Source organism: Ambystoma mexicanum, chromosome 7p (assembly GCF_040938575.1).
Source record: "Ambystoma mexicanum isolate Mex_15411 chromosome 7p, UKY_AmexF1_1, whole genome shotgun sequence".
In the NCBI taxonomy this organism is placed as follows: domain Eukaryota; kingdom Metazoa; phylum Chordata; class Amphibia; order Caudata; family Ambystomatidae; genus Ambystoma; species Ambystoma mexicanum.
The window spans coordinates 502801938-502825071 of NC_090939.1; the positions used below are offsets into that span (position 1 = coordinate 502801938).

The 23134-nt window shown below is 47.7% G+C and overlaps 1 protein-coding gene across 1 annotated transcript in view; it reads right to left on the reverse strand.

Annotated features, from left to right (window-relative positions):
- ATP6AP2 (ATPase H+ transporting accessory protein 2) overlaps nucleotides 1–23134 on the reverse strand; it is a 252460-nt gene that overhangs the window by 63998 nt on the left and 165328 nt on the right. Inside the window, exon 6 of the mRNA XM_069636540.1 lies at nucleotides 8653–8706. Within this exon, the coding sequence (XP_069492641.1) occupies nucleotides 8653–8706 (54 nt within the window). The remainder of the gene's footprint in view (nucleotides 1–8652; nucleotides 8707–23134) is intronic.

Genomic DNA, 23134 nt, shown 5'->3' on the forward strand with positions numbered 1-23134 from the left:
TCTGTAGTTATTATAACAATTGTTCGAAGCGGGTCCGGGATAAAATCCATGTGGGTCTGTTGCTCATCTGCTCAAAAGGCACTGGTATATGTCAGGGTTGTTTCAGCAGCGCTACCAGGCTCGGCAAAATTACTATCCTCCAAGGGCCAAATGTTTACTAAGGATATTAGGGTTTGGTCATACCGGCTTTTCCGTGAAGGGCAAGACTTGCAGTGTTTTCGTTATCCCTCTCGCGGGTCTCAGGGCTTATTGCGCACCCCCCGCGGCGGGAGTTGTTTTTTAATATGGCGGTACCACGCTAGAAGTAAGGCACAGAGTGGCTCAGTACCCGGCAATAGGGTCGAGTGGAAGCTGTTAATTTACCGTAGCTGCAGTTCCACAGGGAGCCTCCTCGCGTGTCTCCCACCCAAAGGGTGTCTGCGGCGGTGTCTCTGCATGCCCAGCCTGCGGTCAGTGAGCTCCCACACTCTGGCAGCAGGGTCTGCTACTGCGGTCCCTCAGCTGGATCTGGGCAATCCGTTTCTCGTACAGCAGTCCTCCATGGAGGTAAAGCAGACCCTGCACCTCGTACGTGGTCTGGATTCCCCACGGGGAGAGGGGAGAGGGGGGGGGGGGGCGGGAGTATCAGTGCACAGGTCACCAATGGATAGAAGGCCCGCTCCACGACACTGATCTCCCGCAACCCAGCTGGTGTCAGCTCCGTGGCATGGGGATGCAGGGAGAGGGTGTATCCCGATTTGCGGCCCAATGTGCTGTAGTTCGCTCCTCCCGCGCTGCGGCCTCAGTAGCCTCGCTCTCTCCCCCAACAGAGTGCCTCACTTCTCTGATGTCACAGGCAGATTGCTCTGTCTCTGCAGGTGTTCTTTGAGATGCAAATTTCTCGGCTGTTTTACATCAAGTGTTGTTCAAAGTGGGACAGCCCCCAGCTCCAAGCCTTTAGGCACGTACTTTTCTTCTTCCTGTGATGAAAGGTGGCATCAAAAAGGATATATATATTTGTTCAGGATGTGGCCCAGGACGGAGCTTCACATTCAGGCAGCCATTTCTTAGCTGTGCAACAGCGCCCCCCACCATTCTAAATTTTTTAATTATTACCATGTATTTAAACTGGCGTTATGATGCAAGACCAGAACAAGCCTTACGATAGAGGGACAGGCAGAAATCATTTATAGCAGGAGCAAATGGGCCGGAAGCTATATTAAAATGTTACACCTTGAGGTATGGTTTTAAAGTACAGATTAGTGGCTACTTGTCTGTCTTTGCACTTACATCTATGTCTGTCTATCTATCTATCTGTGGCTGCACTTGCATCAGTGTATTTGCTTCATTAATATGAAATGTGAGCAAGCCGGGGGCGTGGCCTGGAGCGCCAATGATACGGTCGCTCTCCTGATGGCCTCCGTGGGATGCCTGCTGCACTTCACACCCGAATACGGCATGTGCCGGGGAGAGGAGTGAGGGAGCCTGTGGCCCCTCTGTGCTACAATGCACCCAGATGCATCCATCGCTACCTGACCCCAAGGATCCTGCCTCGGCGAGCACCTGATGAGGAGGGCCAGAGGGGGGGGGGGACCTCCCTGCGGTGACCCTCTGCCTGCGCCCGTGCCCCCCTCCACCGATGCGTCTTCGGAGACTATAGCCCCCAGGAGGGCCAAGCAAAGTCCGGACTAGCCCGCGGCTCCCCCGCGGCCTCCACGCCGGATAACTCCAACGGCAGAACCTGGGATCCTATTGGGAAGTCTGCAGCCACACTCTCCAAGGCGCGCTGCCATATCCAGTCAACAGCCTCAGACCTGGGGTCTCTGAGAGGGCCCTGATCACGCCTGGAGAGGGAAGAGAGGATACGCTCCAGCCTTGGCGAACGCCCAGTCAGCGGTAGGTGGTCCCCTCCAGCAGCCACCTCTAAAGCATTACGCCTGCTCCCCACTGAGCCCGCCCGGACTGCTTCCCCCCCCCCCCTAAACCCCTCAGAGGGATCAGGCTCTGCTGCGGGTGGGGGCGTGGGTGGCGATCTGCTCCCCTCCTCCTCTCTACCATCAAGGGACTCACCAGCTTCTGGACCCCTCTCGTCTTGTCTGTTCTGGTGGGGACCTCCACTCACCCATACACCCGTGGGTGCACTCAACCTGAGGCAAACTTGCAACAAGTGTCCTGGTGGACCACAATCTGGACTTTAGCCAGGAAACCCTGAGGACCAGCGTAACACAAAGCAGTGTTACTGATTTGACCAGGGCCGAGCCCCTCACTAGGCTGAACATAACCACTGCACACAACATAACCACTGCACACAAACAGCCTCTGGGAAGCCTAGCAGCCTCACTCCAACCCAAGTCTCCCTACAGCCTTAGCTGAATTCGGGCTCTCCCTTCCTCCTCATCACTTAAGCATCTCCTGGAGCGCACCGGCCCACTCTTCAACTCCCCTCTCCTCCCAGCTGGCCCGAGCGGGCTATCAAGCCTAACCAACAACTCGTGGATGTGGGGCCCTTCCCCCTCTCTAGCAATTCCAGTACCCCCTCGGACCACGGGGCTGCACTGGTGGCCGACTGAATCTTCACGAATTCCCACTAATCTACCTTACCCTCTTAAGGAGTCTCCAAACCTCCCACTTCATGAGTCAAGACATCATGGACAAGCAATCCAAGTCTAATAAGAACACGGACATAGCCACAATGCCGCTATCGGCGGACAAGGGGAAGAAACAGGAGCCCCACCCACCCCGCCAACTCTGCACCACAGATGACCACGAAGACAAGGGGACCCTCGCAACCAGAAGCGACCTACTGGCTTTTATGGCCGATATTAAATCTGAGTTTAGGTCTTGCACGACTAAACTTTCTACAAAACTAGAGCACACTGATCAGAGGGTGACAGAAGCACAGCAAAGATTGGGGGAAGTCGAAGATCAAACCCGAAATCATACTACAGCCCTAGGCGAAATCCAACATTCCATTAGAGCCTTACAGGACAAATGTGAAATCTTGGAATTCAAACAAGACTTGAATCGAGCCTGACGCAATAACCTACGAATTTGGGGTATTCCTGCCTCGATTCCAGATCAAAACCTAACAGAATACCTGTGGGACCTCCTTCAGTCCTTGCTACCACACCTGGACAAGTCTCAACTCTTGCTGGATCGCACCCACAGGTTGCGCCCACACCGCGGAGTGGAATCGGATTCCCCTCCCCCCGATGTTATCACTAGGGTACACTTTTTCACTACGAAAGGGGCCATCTCATCAGTCGCACCCGGGACGAGCTGACCTTCCAGGGCTCACCCCTCCAAATTTACCTGGACTTCTCCCTTCTCACGCTGCAAAAAAGAAGGTCCCTCCGACCCCTGACTCTTTCTTCAAAGCCAGCATGTCCGTTACAGATGGCTCTTTCCAACAGCGCTACAATTCACCTATAAAGGCACTTTAAGGAGAATCAGCCAACTCGAGGACGCCGAACAAATCATGCACCCAACTTCACCCGGGACCTCCTCTCCTATAGCTCCTGAAACCGCCACAGTCAAAGACCCTACGCCCCCTCCAAAAGGGAAGCAGACTCTATGGACGAGAGTCCCAAGAGACAGGAGGAAGAGATAACTTAACACTAAAGGATGGTACATGGGCAAGAAGACAGGAAGCTAAATCTAAACGATGGACCCTACAGCCCCTGCTTGCCTATAATCCTATTCGGTGCAGCTGTGTTCCTCCTTTAAACCTGGACCTCTTTCGCCTTGACAGAACACCATCTACAAAGAAAGAAATGAACCATCAACACGCTCATGACAGCAGGCCCCTGACCCCCCCACGGCTCCTGCCCATTTCCGAGGTACAATCCATCCACAAGTCCTTGGAATACCACACACAGTTTGATCTTAGTTTCAGCCATGTTGGCTGACTACGGTTACCTGGCCCAGTTGGCCTGGCGTGGCACCAGACCTACAAAGCTGACCCCCCCCCCCGCCTATTGGTTGATACCCAGCCAACCCGTTGGAGGCATGGGCAAAAATCCCAAGAACAGGATGGTAAACAGCCTCAAATTCTCTCAATCCATACCCAACCCACTCCCCCCGCCTGAACCCAACAGCAGCCTCGCCCAGGAATACTGCACCCTAAGATTCATCTCCCTTAATGTCAAGGGGTTTAAACCCCGCCAAAACGTAAATCAATCTTACAAAAGCTCCAAGAGGAAGATGCAGTGGTGGCCCTGCTTCAGGAAACACCTACTACCAGCGGACTTCGGGCGCCTGCGTCCGCAACAATTCCCGAAGCAACTTTTCGCCTCAGGCGGCACCTAGAAAGGGGTTACAGCGGTTCTCTTTAGGAAGGGGTTAAACCCCCACATTCTGGAAACAAAACTCTGCCCAGAAGGGCGATTCATGGTAGTGAAATGCCTCCTGCTGGGCCAACTATATACCTTCACTTCGGTATACGCCCAAATACGGGACAAGAAGCATTCTATGAAGCTCTAAGCACCACGCTGGCTCCCTTTGCAGTGGGTCAAATAGTAATGGGAGTTGATTTTAATGGAGTCCCAGACCCCACAAAGGACAAATCACACCCATCCTCCTCTGGAAACGTCACTCTGCCCCTCGGATTGCTACGCCTATTTAGGACCCTGGAGGTGGGAGACCCGTGGCGGGTGCTGCATCCCTCAGAGACCCGATTTTTCCTTTTACTCTTATGTCCACAAAACGTTCTCAAGAATCGACCTCCTCTTGACATCTCCGCAGGTGCTCGCTTATACCAAGGAGGTATCCATTGGATCAAGGATTCTATCCGATCATGCCCCGGCAACCCTCGAAATCTGCATTAATGACCCAACCCCCACAGTCCAACGCAGATGGTCACTGTACGACCCGATACTTAACGAGATGCCGATAAGCGTTGCCATAGCAACATCATGAGAACCCTAACGAAGACACCTCCCTGGGATGCTATGAAAGCGGAAATTCGGGGAGAACTAATAGCTCAAGGAGTGGCATACCATAGGAACAGGCGGCAAACTCACCTGTCCCTCGAAGAACTCCGGAAAGCAGAAGACACTCATAAGGAAAAGGGCTGGTTCCCCAAAACACAACGAGCCATCCGGACAGCACGAAGAAAAAAAATAAATAAAAAAAAACCCTACTACGCTGAACACACTGCGCAATTACTGGCAAAAGCCAAGCAACTCTATTATGTAAAGAACAATAAAGCGAACAAATTACTAGTGAACAACTTGCCAAAATAAAAAGGAGCAACACAATTATTGGACTACGAGACCCACAGGGCAAGATACTATATTCAGAACTGGAGAAACTACAGCTGGCAACTAATCATCTGACGCACGTAATGTCCGCACCACCGCGAAACCTGAAGGAACAAACAGAATACCTGCAGAAAGCCGCCCTCCCCCAGCGGAAGGACTCAGCCCGAAACATCCTGGACGCGCCGATCTCAGGTGAAGAAGTAGAGGAGGCCATAAAATCTCTTAAAACCTGAGCCCCCGGACTCGACGGATACTCCACCAAATTCTACAGGATTTTCAGGCACCAACTACTGATGCCATTGGTGAATCTCTAATTCCTTCAGGGACATGGGCACGATAACCCCCTCCATGCAAGAATCCATTACCGTCCTACCCAAATCTGGGGGGGACCCAAGGAACCCGGCCTCTTACAGACCAATTGCCCTGCTGAACATTGATGCCAACATCTACTCCAAGGTCCTTGCAACGCGCATTTCCCACATCCTGCCGGACATAATCCACCCGGATCACACCGGGTTAATCAGAAATAGAGCCACAGACGACAACATCTGCAGAACGCTGGACCTGGTAGACTCAGCCACCTGGAACTCAGGGCCTAGCACTCCTGGCCCTCGACGCCACCAAAGCATTTGACAAGGTGGACTGGACTTTTATGAACCTCACCCTAGAAGCCTTCTGGTTTGGGCCAGAGTTCTGAGCCATGGTCCTAGCGAATTACAAATCACCAAAAACTCTTGAGGATCAACGGCACCTATCTCTGCCCCGTTGACGAGCGGGACCAGGCAGGGATGCCCACAATCCCTGCTCCCGTTTGCCATGATCATGGAACCCTTCGTCCAAAGAATTAGACTAAAAAAGCTCATCGAGGGGCTCCAAGTTGGCCCCTCACAACAAAAAACCTGCCCTATACAGAGACAACGTCTTGCTTACCATCTCAGAGCCCTGTACCTCACTGAAACACGCCCTTGCTGAGACAGAACTACAGAAGAGCCACCGGCTTCTCCATTAACTTTAACAAGTCCACAGCCCTGCGGATAGGCCTGGCCCTGATCGAGAGAGAAGCTTTGATCCCGCCATGCCCCATTCAGTGGAAGGCTAAGGCAATCCCTTACCTGGGGGTCCAAATTCGAGCGAACCCAAAAGACGTATATCGTGTAAATGTTGCTTCTCTTTTTAAAGAACTGGAAGACTACCTGAAGCACTGGAAATCCCAAGAAATCTCACTAATGGGCCGCATTACCGCCTGCAAAATAATCTCCTCCCCAGATTTCTATATGCCTTCCAGTTCCTATTCCACCGCCGGCCCTCCGGGACCTCCAGAGGAATATGCTACAATTTATATTGCGGGGGGAAAAACCCAGGATCCCCCAAAAACAATGCAAGGTAATGCAAGACTAGGCGGTCTGGGGGTACCCGACTTGCAGGGATACCAGATGGCAGCACAATTAGCATGTACTGAAGCTTGGCAAGTATCTTCTGGTTGCCCTAGATGGGTGCAGCTTGAACAATCCCGCCTATCCCTCCCCCTATGCTTTCTTCCACACATCCCTCCCCCAATGCGGCAGACAGGGGAGAGACTACTGCTGGCTGCTAGGCACACCATAGATATTTGGAACAGAGCGCTAAAGAAAAGGGGATTCCCAGAGGACTGAGCCCCTCATCACCAGTATTCCATAACCCAACCTTCTCACCTGGAATAAACCCCCAGAACTTTAAAAACGGGATCTCAGGGGTCCTGGAGTCTCTGGGACAACTGTTTGTGGGGGGTGGGGGGACCTTGCACCTTCGAACAATGCAAGGAAGCCTTCCAGCGTCAAGAGAAAGACAGGTTCTCTTACACTCCAGCTTCGCCATTGGTGCTCCCACCCGCAAACCCGCCAGGCAGCAACCGCGCCCCCCCCCCCCCCACAGCACTGGAGCTAACCCTTATGGATCTTCCGACCCGAGGTAAGATCTCCACTTTATAAAGACGTTTCCAGGGAGACTTTCTCGCCTCCAAAACGCAATGCATGGCACAATGGGAAGCAGACCTAGGCCAACCCATAGAGGATCACACCTGGGTGGATAAATGGACTCGGGCCCACTCATCGGCCTGCGTCACTAACGGGGAGTGCGCCTCCAAAATCCTGCTGCGCTGGTACTACTCTCCCTCCCACCCCGAGGCTCCACCACATGAACCAGACTCTTGACCCGGCATGCTGGAGACAATGCGAACACCCGGGGTCCTTCCTCCATATGTGGTGGACATGCCCAAAAGCCCAACAATTCTGGAAGCAATGTCTAGCTGCTATTGAGGGAATCACTGAAAAGGCACTTCCACTAGAGCCCAAACCTATCCTGCTAGGTGCCCCGGTTCCTGGAATCTATTCAAGGTCGGGAGCCAAATCCAAGCTGCTGTCCCAATGCCTCCTAGCAGGAAGAACAGCGATCGCCTGTTCCTGGAAAACCAAGGAAGGCCCCCTCCTGCCCCTCTGGTGGGTCAAATTATGGGACATTCTTATCGCAGAAAAGGTAACAGCGGCTAAGGCAGGGAACCGCTTCCAGAACATTTGGGGCCCATTTCCTGACTATGACCTAAAATTTCCAGCCCTCACCTACAAACCCCAACAGCCCAGGAGGATCCTAAACAGTGGGGAAATACCCGAGGGGGGGGGGGGGATAAAGTAGGAGGGAAAAACCCAAATTCCTGAGACTCCGATCCGGCACTCACATTTGGGTGGAGAGGGAGGGAAGAATTTGATTGAAATGCTGAATTGATGTATAACTGTATTTGTTTTCCTGCCTTGGTTTAAAATAAACTTTTTTTTTTAAAAATGTGGGCGAGCCCTTCATACATACTCCTTTTAGCCTTACCTACACGTATACTGCTTGCTTCCCAAAAAAGACCAAAACCTGAGTAAATGCATGGATGCCAAGTACAGTGATGCAAATTCATGTTACCTATTTGACAGTACTATTGAGTTCATTTACAAAAGCTGAAGCCCATATTGCGCTAATGAATACCAAGATGCTAGCTAGGGTCATGAAAGCTCAAGTTGGAGCTACATCAGCAATCCGTGGAGATATCATGAGCTCAATGAAATTATGCAAATGCCACAAGGTGCACTTTATAAATCACACATTAACTGCAAAGGTTACCCTGGGTGCTATGTACATAGTATGATTAAGTAAGAACCAGCTTCATGCTAAACATCTAAGAAGGGTCATGAAAATATCAAACCTGGGCAACTTATGACAACTCGTTCATGACTACAAATTAGCTAGTTGATGTATTAAAATCATTCTTCAGGTCATAACAGACTACGAAAGGACAACTAGGTGAAGAACCGACATACAGATTAAGGCAACTTGTATGACATTATTAATGGAAAGCAGAAATGTTTGCTTACAATAACTTGAATAGTATACTCACCAGTGAAGCAATATCATGCAGGACTTGCAGTTCCGAAAGAAACAACAGGTCAACCTATAATGGCCAAAACAATTGTTTTGCATAATTAAACATTTTTTAAAAACCATATCTTGTAAATAACTGTTCCAGAGTTATTTGAACAATCCCTTTACAACAACATTATCCGGAAGTGCCGGGTGCCCCCAACTCTACTAAAATGTTCGTCCTTCTCATTGCAGGTGTGCAAAAGCTTAATTTTGAGACACAGCCCTGATACAAAATACATTTAACTCCTAGAGAAGGTTTTTTTGCCCTACCATCTTACAAAGAAATGCCAAAAATTAATATTAAGTTGTACGGGAAAGTGGACAATACAAACTAGTGAAAAGGATTCCTTCAATGTAGCAACCCTTACAAACTAATGTAATGAAAATGTGTGGGTCTGGCCTAGGTGGAAAAGGAAACGGCCGCACTTCATTGGAGATCTGAGTTGCGTGGGTCCTGGCTTGCCTGTAGTGGGGATTTCTAGGGCAGAGCGCCTTGAATACCTCTGCCCTAGGAATCATCCTGCCGCAGAGACCTGTAGCAGTTCTCTACTTTGGCCTCTTGCCTGCGAAGGCCTTGCTGTGCCGGGCTGGCCAGAGGGAGCCCGGCACCTGCTGCCCCATTCTCACGGAGAGTGGGATGACTGCGTGAAGCATAAAAGGGGACAGTCATCAATGGTAGACGAGATCTGTGCCATGGATTCTTGGGGTCCCGGCTGGCCTAGTTTGCAATGGCAGTGAAGGTCTGGAATGGCAGAGGAAGGCTGACTGTGGAACTGAAGTGGACATGTTGGGAGTTCAGCATGATCTGTGGGCTGCAGGGGGACAGAAATTAAGACCCTTCCAGCAGGGACGCAGCTTTGTGTGCCAAAGAACCTCCCCTTCATACAGAGAATGTATTAGAGGCCTTTTGCCGTCCTCCCAAGTGTTTTCAAATAGGGATGACTATGACAAGAACATTAGAAGGACTGTGGCCAGAGGTTATTTATTTTGCCATTTGGGGAGGGGTGCATGCCCTTGTGGAGTTTCGATCACCCTTCCTCTATAGCTGGAGATAAACACCTTCTGTGCAAAAAGAAAGAAGACGCTCTCGATTCATCTTGGTATTCTTCTGAATTTGTACAATATCATTTGTGTCACCCTTCAGATCTGTGCATCTTCAGCACACCAGGGTACAAACAAAAAGGAAAAATAGCAGTTGCATGAGTTTCACGAAGTTTTCCAGAGATTTCCATCCAGTTCGATATAAAGCACAGCAGTTCTTTACAACAGTTTACTCTACCTACCGTAGTTATGTCAAATGAACAAAACTAGCATGACATCGCTTGCTATAGAGATCCTAATCACACTTTATTGGGGGTAAAACCAATTGCACATTTTGTAGTGGTATAAGATTTATTTGGATTGTTGAACCTTTTAAAGCACTTTGCACATTGACTTTCACCATTTCAGACTGAGTACAGAAGAAAAGAGGACCAGTATTATCGTGTTATTGGCATAAGCTCATTTGGTGCAGAACATATTTAAATTGCTTTAACTAGTGCTTCCGTTAATCTCCAGTCCTACGATAGTGCTTTGCTTTTTGTGGCAAACTGACGATTCTTGTAGGGTGTTTATCTGCACTGTACTAGAAAGATAGGATCGCAGGCCCTTGCCTCCGAAGTGATCTTCACAGGGTTGGAAGACCAATCACTGGCTTTTGCACTGTAAAATGAAGCTCTTTCGCACCAAACTGTCAATCTGACCTCTCCACCCATCCCCAAATCAGGTTTGCATCCTTCTCAACCTGCATGATCCAAAGCTTCACCACGCCTGTTAGGCAAGATTTGGTGTAGTACCTTTGGGTGCACTACAACTACCTTGTCCTCCTGGCAATGGGAACCCAACCTTTGGTACAAGTCTGTACTACACAGGTTACTAGTGTGGCTGAGCAGCCAGGCTTATCTCAAGAGGGGTCAATGTGAGCAGTCGGGTGGTTACACAGAGATTTACAGTGACAAGTATCCAAATAAAAACTTGCACTCAAGGTTTCTTGATTAAGCAATTATTAATTTATTCAACAGTCAGTTTGAATAAGCCTTCCTCAGAAGGGGCAATATATAAGTAACACGCAAATAAAATGCAAAATAAACACTCTTAGTTTCTCTAAATCAATAAATACCCATTGGGGATGGCACACAGACACTTCCTACACCCTAAATAGCTAGGACATTGTGGACATTAATACATCACTGGTGCATTTAGAGCAATACTGGGATGAATGTCAAAGAAAAGGGTTATAAAATAAAAAGATCACACAATTATTCTGAAGCAGGTAAGTATTTTTGAACCCCCAATGCAAAGTTAGTTAACCCCTTCCTGGAAGGAAAGGTAAAGCACAATGTCAGAGGTAAGAAGAGTCATTCAGGGAGCCAGATAAGCCAATGTCAATTGGGCAAAAGTCTAGGTGAGCTGAAGCACTTCTTGCAGGCAAGTAAAAGTCTAAAGTCTAGCACAATGTTTTACAAGTTTTTGTAGAAAAAGTAGAATCAATGTAGGGCCACAAGCTGGGAGGCTTGTAAGGTGTAGAAGATGCAAGCAACTCTACAGGAGCAACTAAGACAAGTCTCAACTCGTAACAAGGCTACCCAACAAGAAGCAAGTCCTCTCAAACATTACAGTACCTTTGGTTAGAAGAAATGGTTCCAGCAGGCTTCTGTTCCTGTGCAGCTCTGTAGATCCTTTTGTTCCTGTGCCTCGTGGGGACAAGAGTGAGGACTTCTGGGGACTCCAGCTCTACAATGGGACGGTCAGCAGCAGCAAAGGACAAACTTCAATTCAGCGGCACTTCTCTGTTTCAGCTCCTCGTGTCTCAGCAAATAGCACCACTGCGGTCTCTCGGATACCACTCTGGACTTTCCTCGCATCTGGGGTCCAGCACTCTGTTGAGGTGGCTCAGGCTTGGCCAGTCCTGCTTACTGGGAGTCCAGAGGATCTTCCACAAGCTTGGGTCTGTCTTAAAAGTGATGCACTCAATTTGGTGTTCCTCTCCCTGGCACTTCGGTTCCAACAGCAGCAGCAGAAGTACAGTCAGCTCTGAGAGGATGTCCAAACAAGTTCACTTTGGAGTGGATTGGTCCCACCACCTTAAAGGGATGGTTCGCCCAAAATGTTTTATTTCAAAAATAGATAGGCAGTATTTTAATAAAACAATTGGTATTTTTTTTCCCAAGTCCCTATGTAAATTTTTGAGCAATTCAAGCTCAATATTTGCAAAAGCAAGCACATGGGCGCATCCATTTTGTGAAACGGATGCCCGCCTGTGCTGGCTTTTACTTTTGCGGCACTAATGAAGGAAAAGCCAGCCAGCTGTAGTAAACAAAAGCTACCACTGGGTGGCTTTTCCTTCATTGCTGCCGGGACTCGGAGGACGCGGACCGGAGACTACAGGCAGAAAAGCTGCAGCTGCATCTCGGTAAGTGCTTTTTTCCCCAAAATAAGCACTAGCTGTGGGTTTTTGTCTACGTTTTGCGGGCTGGAGAAGCCCGGAAAACTTAGAAATAAAACCGCAGCTTTAAAAACGTTGTATTTATGTTTGTGGTCGCTTTTGAAGCGACCGCAAACATAAATACAACGTTATTGTGTTTGAAAATGCTGCAGTTTTTCTTTATTTAAGTTTCTCAGGCTCCTCCGAGCCGGAGAAACTTAGAAAGAAAAACCGCAGCGTTTTCAAACACAACCCCGTTGTGTTTCTGCCTAAATCTGCTTTCCCATTTGGGGCTTTAGGGCTCCCCACGGGGAGCCCTAGAGCCCCAAATGGGAAAGCAGATTTAGGCAGAAACACTGCAGCATTAAGTATTTCCCATTTGGGGCTCTCGGGCCCCCCGTAGGGAGCCCGAGAGCCCCAAATGGGAAATCAGCTGTAGGCAGAAACACTGTGGCATGTAAACACAACCGTGTTGTGTTTCTGCCTGCCTTGGCTTTCACTTTGGGTCTCCGGTGCTCTCCCGGAGACCCAAAGTGATAGCCACGGCAGGCAGAAACACAACACAGTTGTGTTTGAAAACACTGCGGTTTTTCTTTCTGAGTTTCTCAGGCTCCTCCGAGCCGAAAGAAAAACCGCAGCGTTTTCAAACACAATAACGTTGTATTTATGTTTGCGGTCGCTTCAAAAGCGACCGCAAACATAAATACAACTTTTTTAAAGCTGCGGTTTTATTTCTAAGTTTTCCGGGCTCCTCCAGCCCGGAAAACTTAGAAAAAAAACCCGCATCTAGTGTTTATTTTTATTTAAAAAATAGCACTTACCGAGATGCAGCTGCAGCTTTTCTGCCTGTAGTCTCCGGTCCCCGTTCTCTGCGTACAGCACCAATGAAGGAAAAGCCACCCAGGGGTAGCTTTTGTTTACTACAGCGGGCTGGCTTTTCCTTCATTAGTGCCACAAAAGCCAAAGCGAGCACAGCGGCGGGCATCCATTTCACAAAATGGATGCCCCATGTGCTTTCTTTGAGCTTGATTTGCTCAAAATTTTACATAGGGACTTGGAAAAAAAAAAAAATTGCCAATCGATTTTTTTTAATATTACCTATCTATTTTTGAAATAAAACATTTTGGGCGAACCATCCCTTTAGGGGGAGAAGTCGTCCTTGCAGGGCTTCTCTATTCGAGGTGAATTTCGGAGCTTCAGCACAGCAGCAGGGCTTCACCGGGCAAACCGACGGTCCAGGTGTTGCAGCAGGCGTCTCTTCCAGGTTCTTCTTCAGATTCCTTTGTCCAGTGGTCGATTCTGCCTTCCAAGCCAAAAAGCCTCGCCTTTTATGCAGGTTTCTCCCATTCATTCCAGCCGAGCTGTCAATGACACAGCAGGGTGGCTGTCCTTGCCAGACAGCCAGCCGGCCAATCCCCTTTGGGTGCATTCCTGTAACCAAGGTGATTGAGCACAGGGAGTTTTGGGCACCTCCCTCACTTCCTGCATCTGCCAGACACTCTGGAGCCAGAGGCGGGCTTCACTCGTGAATCCTGCCAAAGACAGAACGAACAAGGGGACCAAACCTAGTTTGGCACGCAGAGAAAATCTCAAGAAGGACCTTTCCAGCAAGAAATGGCAAAAAATGGCAAAATAAGAAGACCGGGGCCATTTTGACAAAATGGGCACCCATGGGTGCCTTACTGCAGCTGCGAACGCAGCCCGCGGTAAAAACACACAATGGTAGTAAAAAGTAAACCACTGCCACCAGCCTTCAATTGTAGAAAGGGTAAAAAAAATGTACATGAGAAACTAGCCAAAGGGGATACCAAGTAACCGATCCAGCACCCTATTGTAAAATAGGGTGTGCTGGGTCTAGAAAGTTACAAATGCAAGTAAAGTCAATTTCACTTTAATGTTCTTGGAAACAGTACAGTAGTTTATCCAAGAGAAGCTATTTAAACCTTTGGGAAATCTGAAAGACTTCCCTGTGTCACTGCACTGAAGGTGCCGTCTGCCAAAATGTAAAAAGATGCCGCCTACGGAGTTTGTCAGACTTCAAAAACCAAAAGATACACAGAGTTCAAATTACAGAAAAATACATGAGAGAGTGGGAAAGGGGTCTCACTCTCTCCAGGTAAAACACTAAAGTCCTAAAGTCCAGCAAAAGAGCTGGGGGTCTCTAAGGTAGAGAGGAATTAGCAGATTTCTGAGAATTCTTCCCAACACCGCCACAAATTAACACCCGATTTTTGGCACTGGTCTGGCACAATGGCTCAGTGAGTTACTATACCCAACTAATAGAGAAAAGCAGCAGATGACAAAACGCAAACCGTGACCAAGCCGAGCCGATTAATGCTCCAGCTGCAGAAACCAATATGCAACAGCAAAATCATCACTGAGCCCAGTGAGTTCTCAAGCACAATGAGACTTCTACAGAGACCTGTGAGTAATTGCAATTCACAAATCCCAACACTAATGTGAGCACAGGTTCTTAAATGTCTATGCAACAGAGTCCTTTTGCCACAGGTCACGAAACCGGACCCTTGAGAGATATCAGTGGGAAGATAACGCTACCGCAAACTGCTAATTACCGGCAGGTTACTGGATCCAACCTAAGCAAGACAGTTTACTGCAGAGTTCTTTGTGCAATCTCGGGCATTGGTGCAACCCCATGTAAACATCTGGTGACCTAAAAATATTCACGGAGCATGCATTTTCCCCCTGCAGCAGCCACCTATGCGCTAGCATAAAAATTGCAGGCCTCTCAAACGCGTACAAATCTCACTACTCCGGAAGCTCGAGTTACTTCTATTATCTACTCCACCCAAGAAAAATCCACTCCACATATGATGACGGGTGACAAAGGATCTACCAGTGTTTTCTGTAAAATGGTGCATGTCAGCATATGCCCATCGAGACCAACTGCCACAGTGAAACTTATTTGCTGTTTAATGTAAGCAAAGTTTGTTTGCAGTAAATCGGTCGAATACCATGCAAATGGTAGTCGACCATCATAAAATCCAGACTATGCAAGTGGGTTTTGCAAGCCCTGCATGGGCAAGTTGGTTCCAAAATATGTAACATGAACAAGTATTAGGATTATGGCTAAAGTTTTGAAGCAATGAATGACAAAACAGTACCCTGTAACAGTCATTGAGCAAGTGCCTCAGAGGGTCATCATAGCTACTGATTAAAATGCACCGTGCACCAGGTTTTAAAAAATGTGTGATGAGGATTAGGAAAACTGAAGCAGATTACCTTAATGTATGAATACTCTTCCTAGAATTTTGAGGCAAGCAGACTGCAGTTATTAAATATGGAAAATATTAACAGTTGGACAGTTTGAGAAATGTTCATTCCAATGCTGTATGGAAAGGGCTCAAGTCAGGGTCCCTACCTCGAACATTGTTAAAATTGCAACATCTCAAGCTGCTTGACTGGAAGAGTTTTCTCTGAAGGGTGTGTGTACAGTTGGTGGCTGAGGCAGAGCCCATTGACAGGGAGTGTGTGTCCTTGGAAAACCGTCGAGACCAGATCCCTCTCATGGATCTCCAAACTGAGGCCCCAGCCATGCACCAGCTGGGTGCCTACTCAGTCTCTTTACTGGGACCCTAGAACTGTTACTCTGTGGGGCAAAGTCGGCCCAGTTGAAGAAGCACCATTGGAGAGAGAGAAGACCGCATCTGGCAAAAAGTGTATTCAAAAGACAAGGCAGCAGGAATGCACTGCTGTGCACTCAGGGCCTAACCTGAGTGACGCCTAACAGAGTGCCTGCTGAGGGGATCTAGGAGACACAGTCACTTCGGGGGAGCTGGGGTTGAAAGACCCTGTGGGATAGAGAGCCCAAATGAAACCTCATATGATACGAAGTCAATTAAGGTGAACTGTGGCATCTCTTTACGTATCCTGAACCAATTGAAAGTGCACTTCACCAGTTTTTATATGTTCCTGGAAAAATATACCCCATGCAGGGGGCAGATGCAAGCCCACTTCATTTTTGAGCCTAACATTTTCCACCCCGCCCCCGTTACCTCACTATTTGTATCCCCATTGCTGGGTGAGGAAAGACAGTTTACCCTGGATTAAGGACACTAGCCCTCGAACCTCCAATTGCATACAAGGCTCTAAGGGGACTATGGGATTTTTGGACCTGGGAAAGGGCTGTAGAAAGTGTATCTGTGTTTACTGGAAAGGGGGAGTTGGCGAGTTTCCAGAACCATGGCCAGCTTTAAAGAAATCTGTATATAGTTATGTACATAATTCATCTTGTTTACTTTGGTTGTGATAAAAGAAAACTAAAACATTTAACTACTATATTGTGTTCGTTACCTACAGAGTCACTGTCTTGCCCAAGGGTTGTTTGGAGAAACCTTATTACTCCAAGAGGAGGTAAGCCATATATACCTGGGATTCTGAAACACCAAATGATTCAGGTGGTATATCATATTTGATAAGGCCAGCCAGAGCCCATCCCTCTCACCGGACCATCAAGGGAACACAGAGCCAGAAATGCCAGCAAGAACCAGCTGAGAGCACTAAACTGAGAAAATTCAGTAAGTTACTCAATCAGCCGCAGGGACCTACATGTAAACCATTCGTCCCCTTTGCCATACCAAATGGCATAGCTCTGCAGGATGTTGCACCTGGCGCAGAGATGCTTGTATTTGTAAAAGACAGGTCAGGATCCCAATACAATAACGTAGATGGTAATTGTGTTACCTGGAGGTAAGATGCGATTTTTATATAGTGATCCATAACATCTGCTTCCTATTGCTGCAATAATGGAGGTTGTCATTGTTAGGTAAGATTGTATGTAGTAACCCTGTGGGGGATTACACCAGCCTTGTCCTCTTGGCAATAGGTAACCCAACCTTTGGTATAAGTCTGTACTACACAAGTTGGTAGAGTGACTGAGCAGCTAGGCTTATCTCAAGAGGGGTCAATGTGAACTGTAGGGTTGTAAAAGATCCACAGTTACATGTATTCAAACACACTTCTACTCAAGGTTTCTTGATTAAATCATTATTTATTCATTTAACAGTCAGTTTTAAAATAAGCTTTCTTTAGCAGGGAGCAATTGGCAACAATAAAAATACATGTCTTCAGTTCAATAAATTAAGTAGATACCCTTTTGGGATGGCACACAGAAGTTCCTACACCCTCAGTGGACTTCAATAGCTAGGACACTGGACATTAATATATCTCTTATTACCCTTTAACTGGAATACTGAACTGGTGGCAAAAAGGGAAAGGTTAGTCAAGAAAACAATGGTTAACAAGTTTCTCAAACAGGTAAGCACTTTTGAACCTCCCCTCCTCCCCCCAGAAAGCAATGTCAATGAACCCTTTCCCAGCTATACAAGTAAGGTATGTATGCCTTTTTGGAGGGATAGTTAAAGCACAAAGTCAGAGGTTAGAAGAGTCTTCAGGTAGCCAGGGCAGCCAAGGTCACTTGAGCAAAGTCTAGGGGAGAGGAGGTACTTCTTGAAGGTAAGTAAAAAGTATTGCACAAAGTTAGAGAGTTTTGTTGAAAAATCATTGTTGGGCCACAAGCTGAGAGGCTTATGAAAGGCAAAGATGCAAGCAACTCTGCAAAGGGCAGCCAATGCAAGTCTGAACTGAGAGCAAGCAAGCTACACAGATAAGAGGTAAGTGCCCCTTAGTTCAAAGTACCTTCGGTCTGAAGAAATGCTTCCAGCTGGCTTCTTTTCCTGTTGTAGGTCCTGCATATCCTGTTGTTCCTGGGCCCCAGTCGTGGGGACGGACTCAAAGGTCGGGGGCAGCAATGGGAAAAGTTCAGATCAGCTGCACTTCGCGGCTTCAGTTTATCGCGAATAGCACCACTGCGGTTCTTGGACATCTTAGGTCCTTTCCTTGCTTTTGGCGACCAACACTCTGTTGAGGTGGCTCAGTCTTGGTCAGTCCTGCTTCGAGGGAGTCTGGAAGATCTTCCTGGAGCTCGGTTCCTGCTTAAAAAACGATGCTAGATTCTGGTGTACCTGTCCCCTGGCACTTGGTTCCTGCAGCAGCAATGGAAGCACAGCCAGCAGAGGGTGGGGTTCCAGTCGAGTTAGTCTTGGGGTCGATTGATTCCACCAACTCAGGGGGAGAAGTTGTCCTTTGCAGGACTTCTCTAGTCGAGGTGAATTCGGAGCTTCAGCACTGCAGCAGGGCTTCGCCAGGCAAACCAACGGTCCAAGAGTTGCAGCAAGCTTCTCTACAAAGTTCTTCTTCGGATTCCTTAGTCCAGTGGTTGACTCTGCCTTCCTTGCAAAAGACCTTGCCTTTTATACAAGTTGTTCCCATTCATTCGCAGCCTAGCTGTCACTCACACAGCAGGGTGGCTGTCCTCCAAGGACAGCCAGTCGGCCAATCACCTTTGGGTGCATTCCTGTAACGTAACCAAGGAGATGAAGTACAGGGAGTTTCCGGAACCTCCCTTGCTTCCTGCCCTGCCAGACAGGCGGGAGCCAGAGGCGAGCTTCACCAGTGAATCCCGGCAAGACAAAATTAACAAAGGGACCAAACCTGGTTCGGCGCGCAGAGTAAATCTCAAGAAGGACCTTTTCCAATGAGAAATGGCGAAAAAAGAAGACCGGGCCATTTTGACAAAATGGGCACTCATGGGTGCTATACAGCAGCTGCGCACGCAGCCCGCAGTAATCACACACAATGGTAGGAAAAAGTATACCACTGCCACCAGCCATTAATTGTTGAAAAGAACATAAAAATGTAACATGAAAAGATAGAAAAATGGGATACTAAGTAACCCCTGCAGCACCCTATTGTAAGATAGTGTGTGCTGGGTCTATAAAGAGACTAACGTAAGTAAAGCCAATTGCACAACCACTCTTGGAAACAGTAGTTATCCAAGAGAAGTTATTTAAACCTTCGCAGAAATCCAAAGGATTTCTCTGTGACACTGCATGGAGGGTGCTGTGTGGAATGTGAAAAGATGATGCCTATGGAGTTTGTCACACCCAGTATGGCACCCAGGCCGACATCTACAACAACTTCAGTTTTCCTGTATGTATCGAAATATGCCATGTCTTCTGCTTTGGCAATGTTGTCTTGGATGGTTTCGAAAGGACATTGACAGTCTGTCGACCACTCAAATGGTTGGTTCTTCTGCGTCAGACAGCAGAGGATTGCTCACGGTCACATAGTCTTGCAAGTATCGGGAGCAATAACTTGCTAAACCAAGAAAAGAGCGTAGTTCTGATGCATTTTGTGGCGGCTTTGCAGAATTAATGGCAGCAACTTTTTCAGGGTTCGGTCTCATTCACCTTTTCAGAAAATATGTGGCCGAAAAACCTAAGAGACTCTCTGAATTCACACTTCGCTTGGTTGAGTGTTAGTTCTCCGGTCTCTAGCGCAGTACATACTTTATGTAGAGCTGCATTGTGTTCTTCCTTTGATTTGCAGTATACTAATACCTCATCCGAGTAATTCAGACAGTTTGGGGCATGGCGGATGACCTTCCGGATCTCCTCTTGAAAGATTTCTGCAGCCGATGGAGATGCCAAAACTGAGCCTCTTGTATTGAAATAAGCCCAGATGAGTGACAAAAGTCGTGATATATCGCGACTCCGCGCAATTTTGATCTGATATCTCTTTGTAAGGTCCAGTTTTGAGAAGAACTTGGCACCATGCAGTATGTGTATCATATCCGTTATCCGTGGTGCCTGGTATCTTTCTCTTTCTATGGCTTAGTTTGTCCTTCTCATGTCCACACAACCTGATGGAACCATCTGGTGATTTCTTCGGGACGGGTACTATAGGAGACACCCACGGAGTGGGACCTGTTGCAGGCTCTATGACATGCTGCTTTATTAGTTTGTTAATTTCATCCTCCACCTGATTTTATATATTGATGGGTATGCCCTGGTAGTGTTGGGCGACAGGTTTTATATCAAGCTGGACTTTTCGGTTCTTTAACTTCCCTAGCCCTTTGCATAATTTTGGGAAAGCAGACTCGAAGTCCTTCGGCTGAGAAAATACATGTGGGCCATCAGCTGGTACATGATATGAACTAGTACCATGCTCTTTGAAACTTCTACGAAAGGTGGGCTGGACAGGGGCGTTTTTGCACATGGCCCTGAAGTGGTCGTAGACCCCACATGCAGCACATTATTGTCCTAGAGCAAGGCACTCTCCCGTGTGAGGGTATTCATATCCGCACCTGTAACATGTAGCTTCAGTGTGTCTGGGTACTGGGTTTGTTGACGAGAATAGTTTGTTAACAGCCTCTTGATCAGCAGATTTTGACTTTCCATAAATTTTCCAATTGAGATTCAACAGCTGCTTCCATGCGTGCTAGGGTGAGAATTTCGTCGAGCGACCGTTGTTTTTGTAAGAGTTTTACAAAAACCTTGGGAGTCACACCATTGGAGCATCGATGGAATTCACAATGTTTCAGTTTGATGCATAATCTTATTACGAAATTGTCCAAGGATTCTCCCCCCTCGTGACGTGTAGTGTGAAAGATAGGTCCTTCATAGTCTACATTAGTAAGTGGTGTGAAATATTCCATTCATTTGGTGTGCAGTTCTTGATATGAGGCAGTGTCACGATTGATTAATTCTCCTACAATGTCTCTAACTGCAGGTCTCACTGCCATGGACAGCGTGTTTAAATATGGTGTCCTATGGCTCTTACGTAAATGTTGCAACCACGTAGCCAGGTTTCCCATCGAGGGCCAAAGTTACTGGTATCTCTTATGTGAAAAGAATGAGGTAAATGCAAAACTTGGCACCCTCTGCTTGCAGAGGGTGGGGCTACATTGGAAGGGCCTGCCCCGGATATGGACGTGGGCTCTACCTCAGACATGGTGAGTAGTTGGGTTCCTCTATGAGGTGATGGCGTAAATTGGCGTGAGGGTTAAAATACCTTGTCAGATGCTGGGAGCTGTGCTGTCTGGCAATCTAGATGTGTTGTGCCCACTTTCTTATGTTGTTTCTTTACAAAACCACTGACATTTTTCCTTTTTCTCTGGACAGTGGTATGCTTATTTGGCTCCCTGTGCCTTGTTGTCCTCTAACTGTGCCTTATTTTGGCTTTAATGATACCTTAACTTTGCCAAACAGTAGCGTGGCTGGCTTGGTTTCATGTGCGTTGCTTGCGCACGTTTGGTCTCCACTGCTGCACTCTTTATACTGGTGCCGGGCTTATGTTGGGCCGCGTGTACCCCCTTCTCTCAGGGTTGGTATATGTGGCTTGTGCACGGCTGGGATGCCATGCTGCATTTATAAAAAAAAATGTCAATAAGGGTGCCGAGCTTCCAGTGTGCTCCGTTTCCCCTCCGGCCCCCTGTTAAACCGAGTATGAGGGGATGCACGCACACAGCAGGCGTACAAATTCAAAATAGGACGGTGCCGGGCTTCCGGATTTGATTTTCTTTACTGGCTGTACCTGTGGTTACTGAGTGGAACGCTGCGTAGCATTGACAGTGCCCAGAGGTGTGCCAATGCACGCATGAAGTGCCCGACAGCACCCTCCCCATCAGCATTCTTGTTAGGCAGAATTGCATGCAGTACCCTGTGGGGCCACCACAAACAATTAGGACTACAGGTGTAAGCAAAACCAACCTTTGGTTGAAGTCTGTACTACACAGTTTGTGGTAGCGAGCCGAGCAGCCAGGCTTATCTCAAGAGGGTATGTGAGCAGTAAAGGATGTTACACAGAGGTCTTACAATCACAGTGGCTCAAGTAGACACTTGCACTCAAGGTTTCTTGGTAAAACACTTATTTATTACACAATCATTTAGAAAACATTCACTTGAAGGAGGCAACTTAATATTATACACAAACACACTTCAATACCAAACCAATAAGTTTATTTAATTAGTCTCCCCTGACATAGGAGCAAAATGGCATTTCAGTTACTTTCAATGGGAGTAAAAAGGCACAAGTTAGCAGAAGAGATCACAAATACTTTATTAGGCAGTGCCTAGGCCAAAGTCAATGGACTAGTGTCTTGGATAGGAAAGAGCAGTTCTTGAATTAAACGGTAAAGTCGTTGCCAACATTCTCAGAAGTAGTTTGTACGAAAAAGAATCATATTTTGGGTCACAAGCTGATTAGGCCTGCAAGTTGGGAAAGTTCCAGATCTCACTGTTCTATAGCCTCAGTCGTGGGGACAAGAGGGAGGACGTCGAGGGACTCCTGCACTGCATCGTCGGAAAATGTGGACAAAGTGGAGTCACTTCAGTTCCAGTAGCTTTAATTCAAGCACACAAGCTGGTGTCCCTCTCCCTGGTTAATCCTAACCAGCTTCGAGAATGGTATCCAGGTGGCTTACGAGTTGATTGGTCCCACCAACTCAAAGGAAGAAGTCGTCCTTGAAGGGGTTTCTCTGTCGAGATGAACTTGGCAATTCGGACCTGCATCAGGGCTTCAAACCCTTCAAACCAATGGTCCAGGAGTTGCAGCAGCCGTCCTCTTCCAGCTCGTCTTCGGTTCTTTCGTTCCAGTGGTCGACTCTTGCTTTCCAGTCCAAGAGACTCGCCTTTTAAACAGTTTTCTCCCTTTCATTCCAGCCTAGCTGCCACTCAACCAGCAGGGTGGCTGTCCTTGCCTGACAGCCAGCCAGCCAGCCAATCACACCAGAGTGCATTTGGGTCTCCTAGGAGACTAAGCACAGGGAGTTTGACACCTCCCTCAATTCCTGGCCAACCCAGACACTCAGATGCCAGAAGCGGTCTTCAGTCCTGAAGCCCGCCAAAGGCATAGAAACAAAAATGGACCAAACCTGGATTGGCGCGCAGAGACAAACACTAGAAGGACATTTCCAAAAAGGAAATGGCGAAAAAAAAAAGACTGACCCGTTTAAAAGAAAGGGGCTTAAAGCGCAATCTTAAAAAAAACATGGCTCCTGCGATTTTTAGCTACCGGTGTATGCGGTCGGGTAAAATCATGGTAGTTTGTTGTAAAACCACTGCTACCAGCCATTTCGATAGGAAAGGGTAGCATTTGACTGCTACATGGGTTTATAGACATAGGGGATACTAGG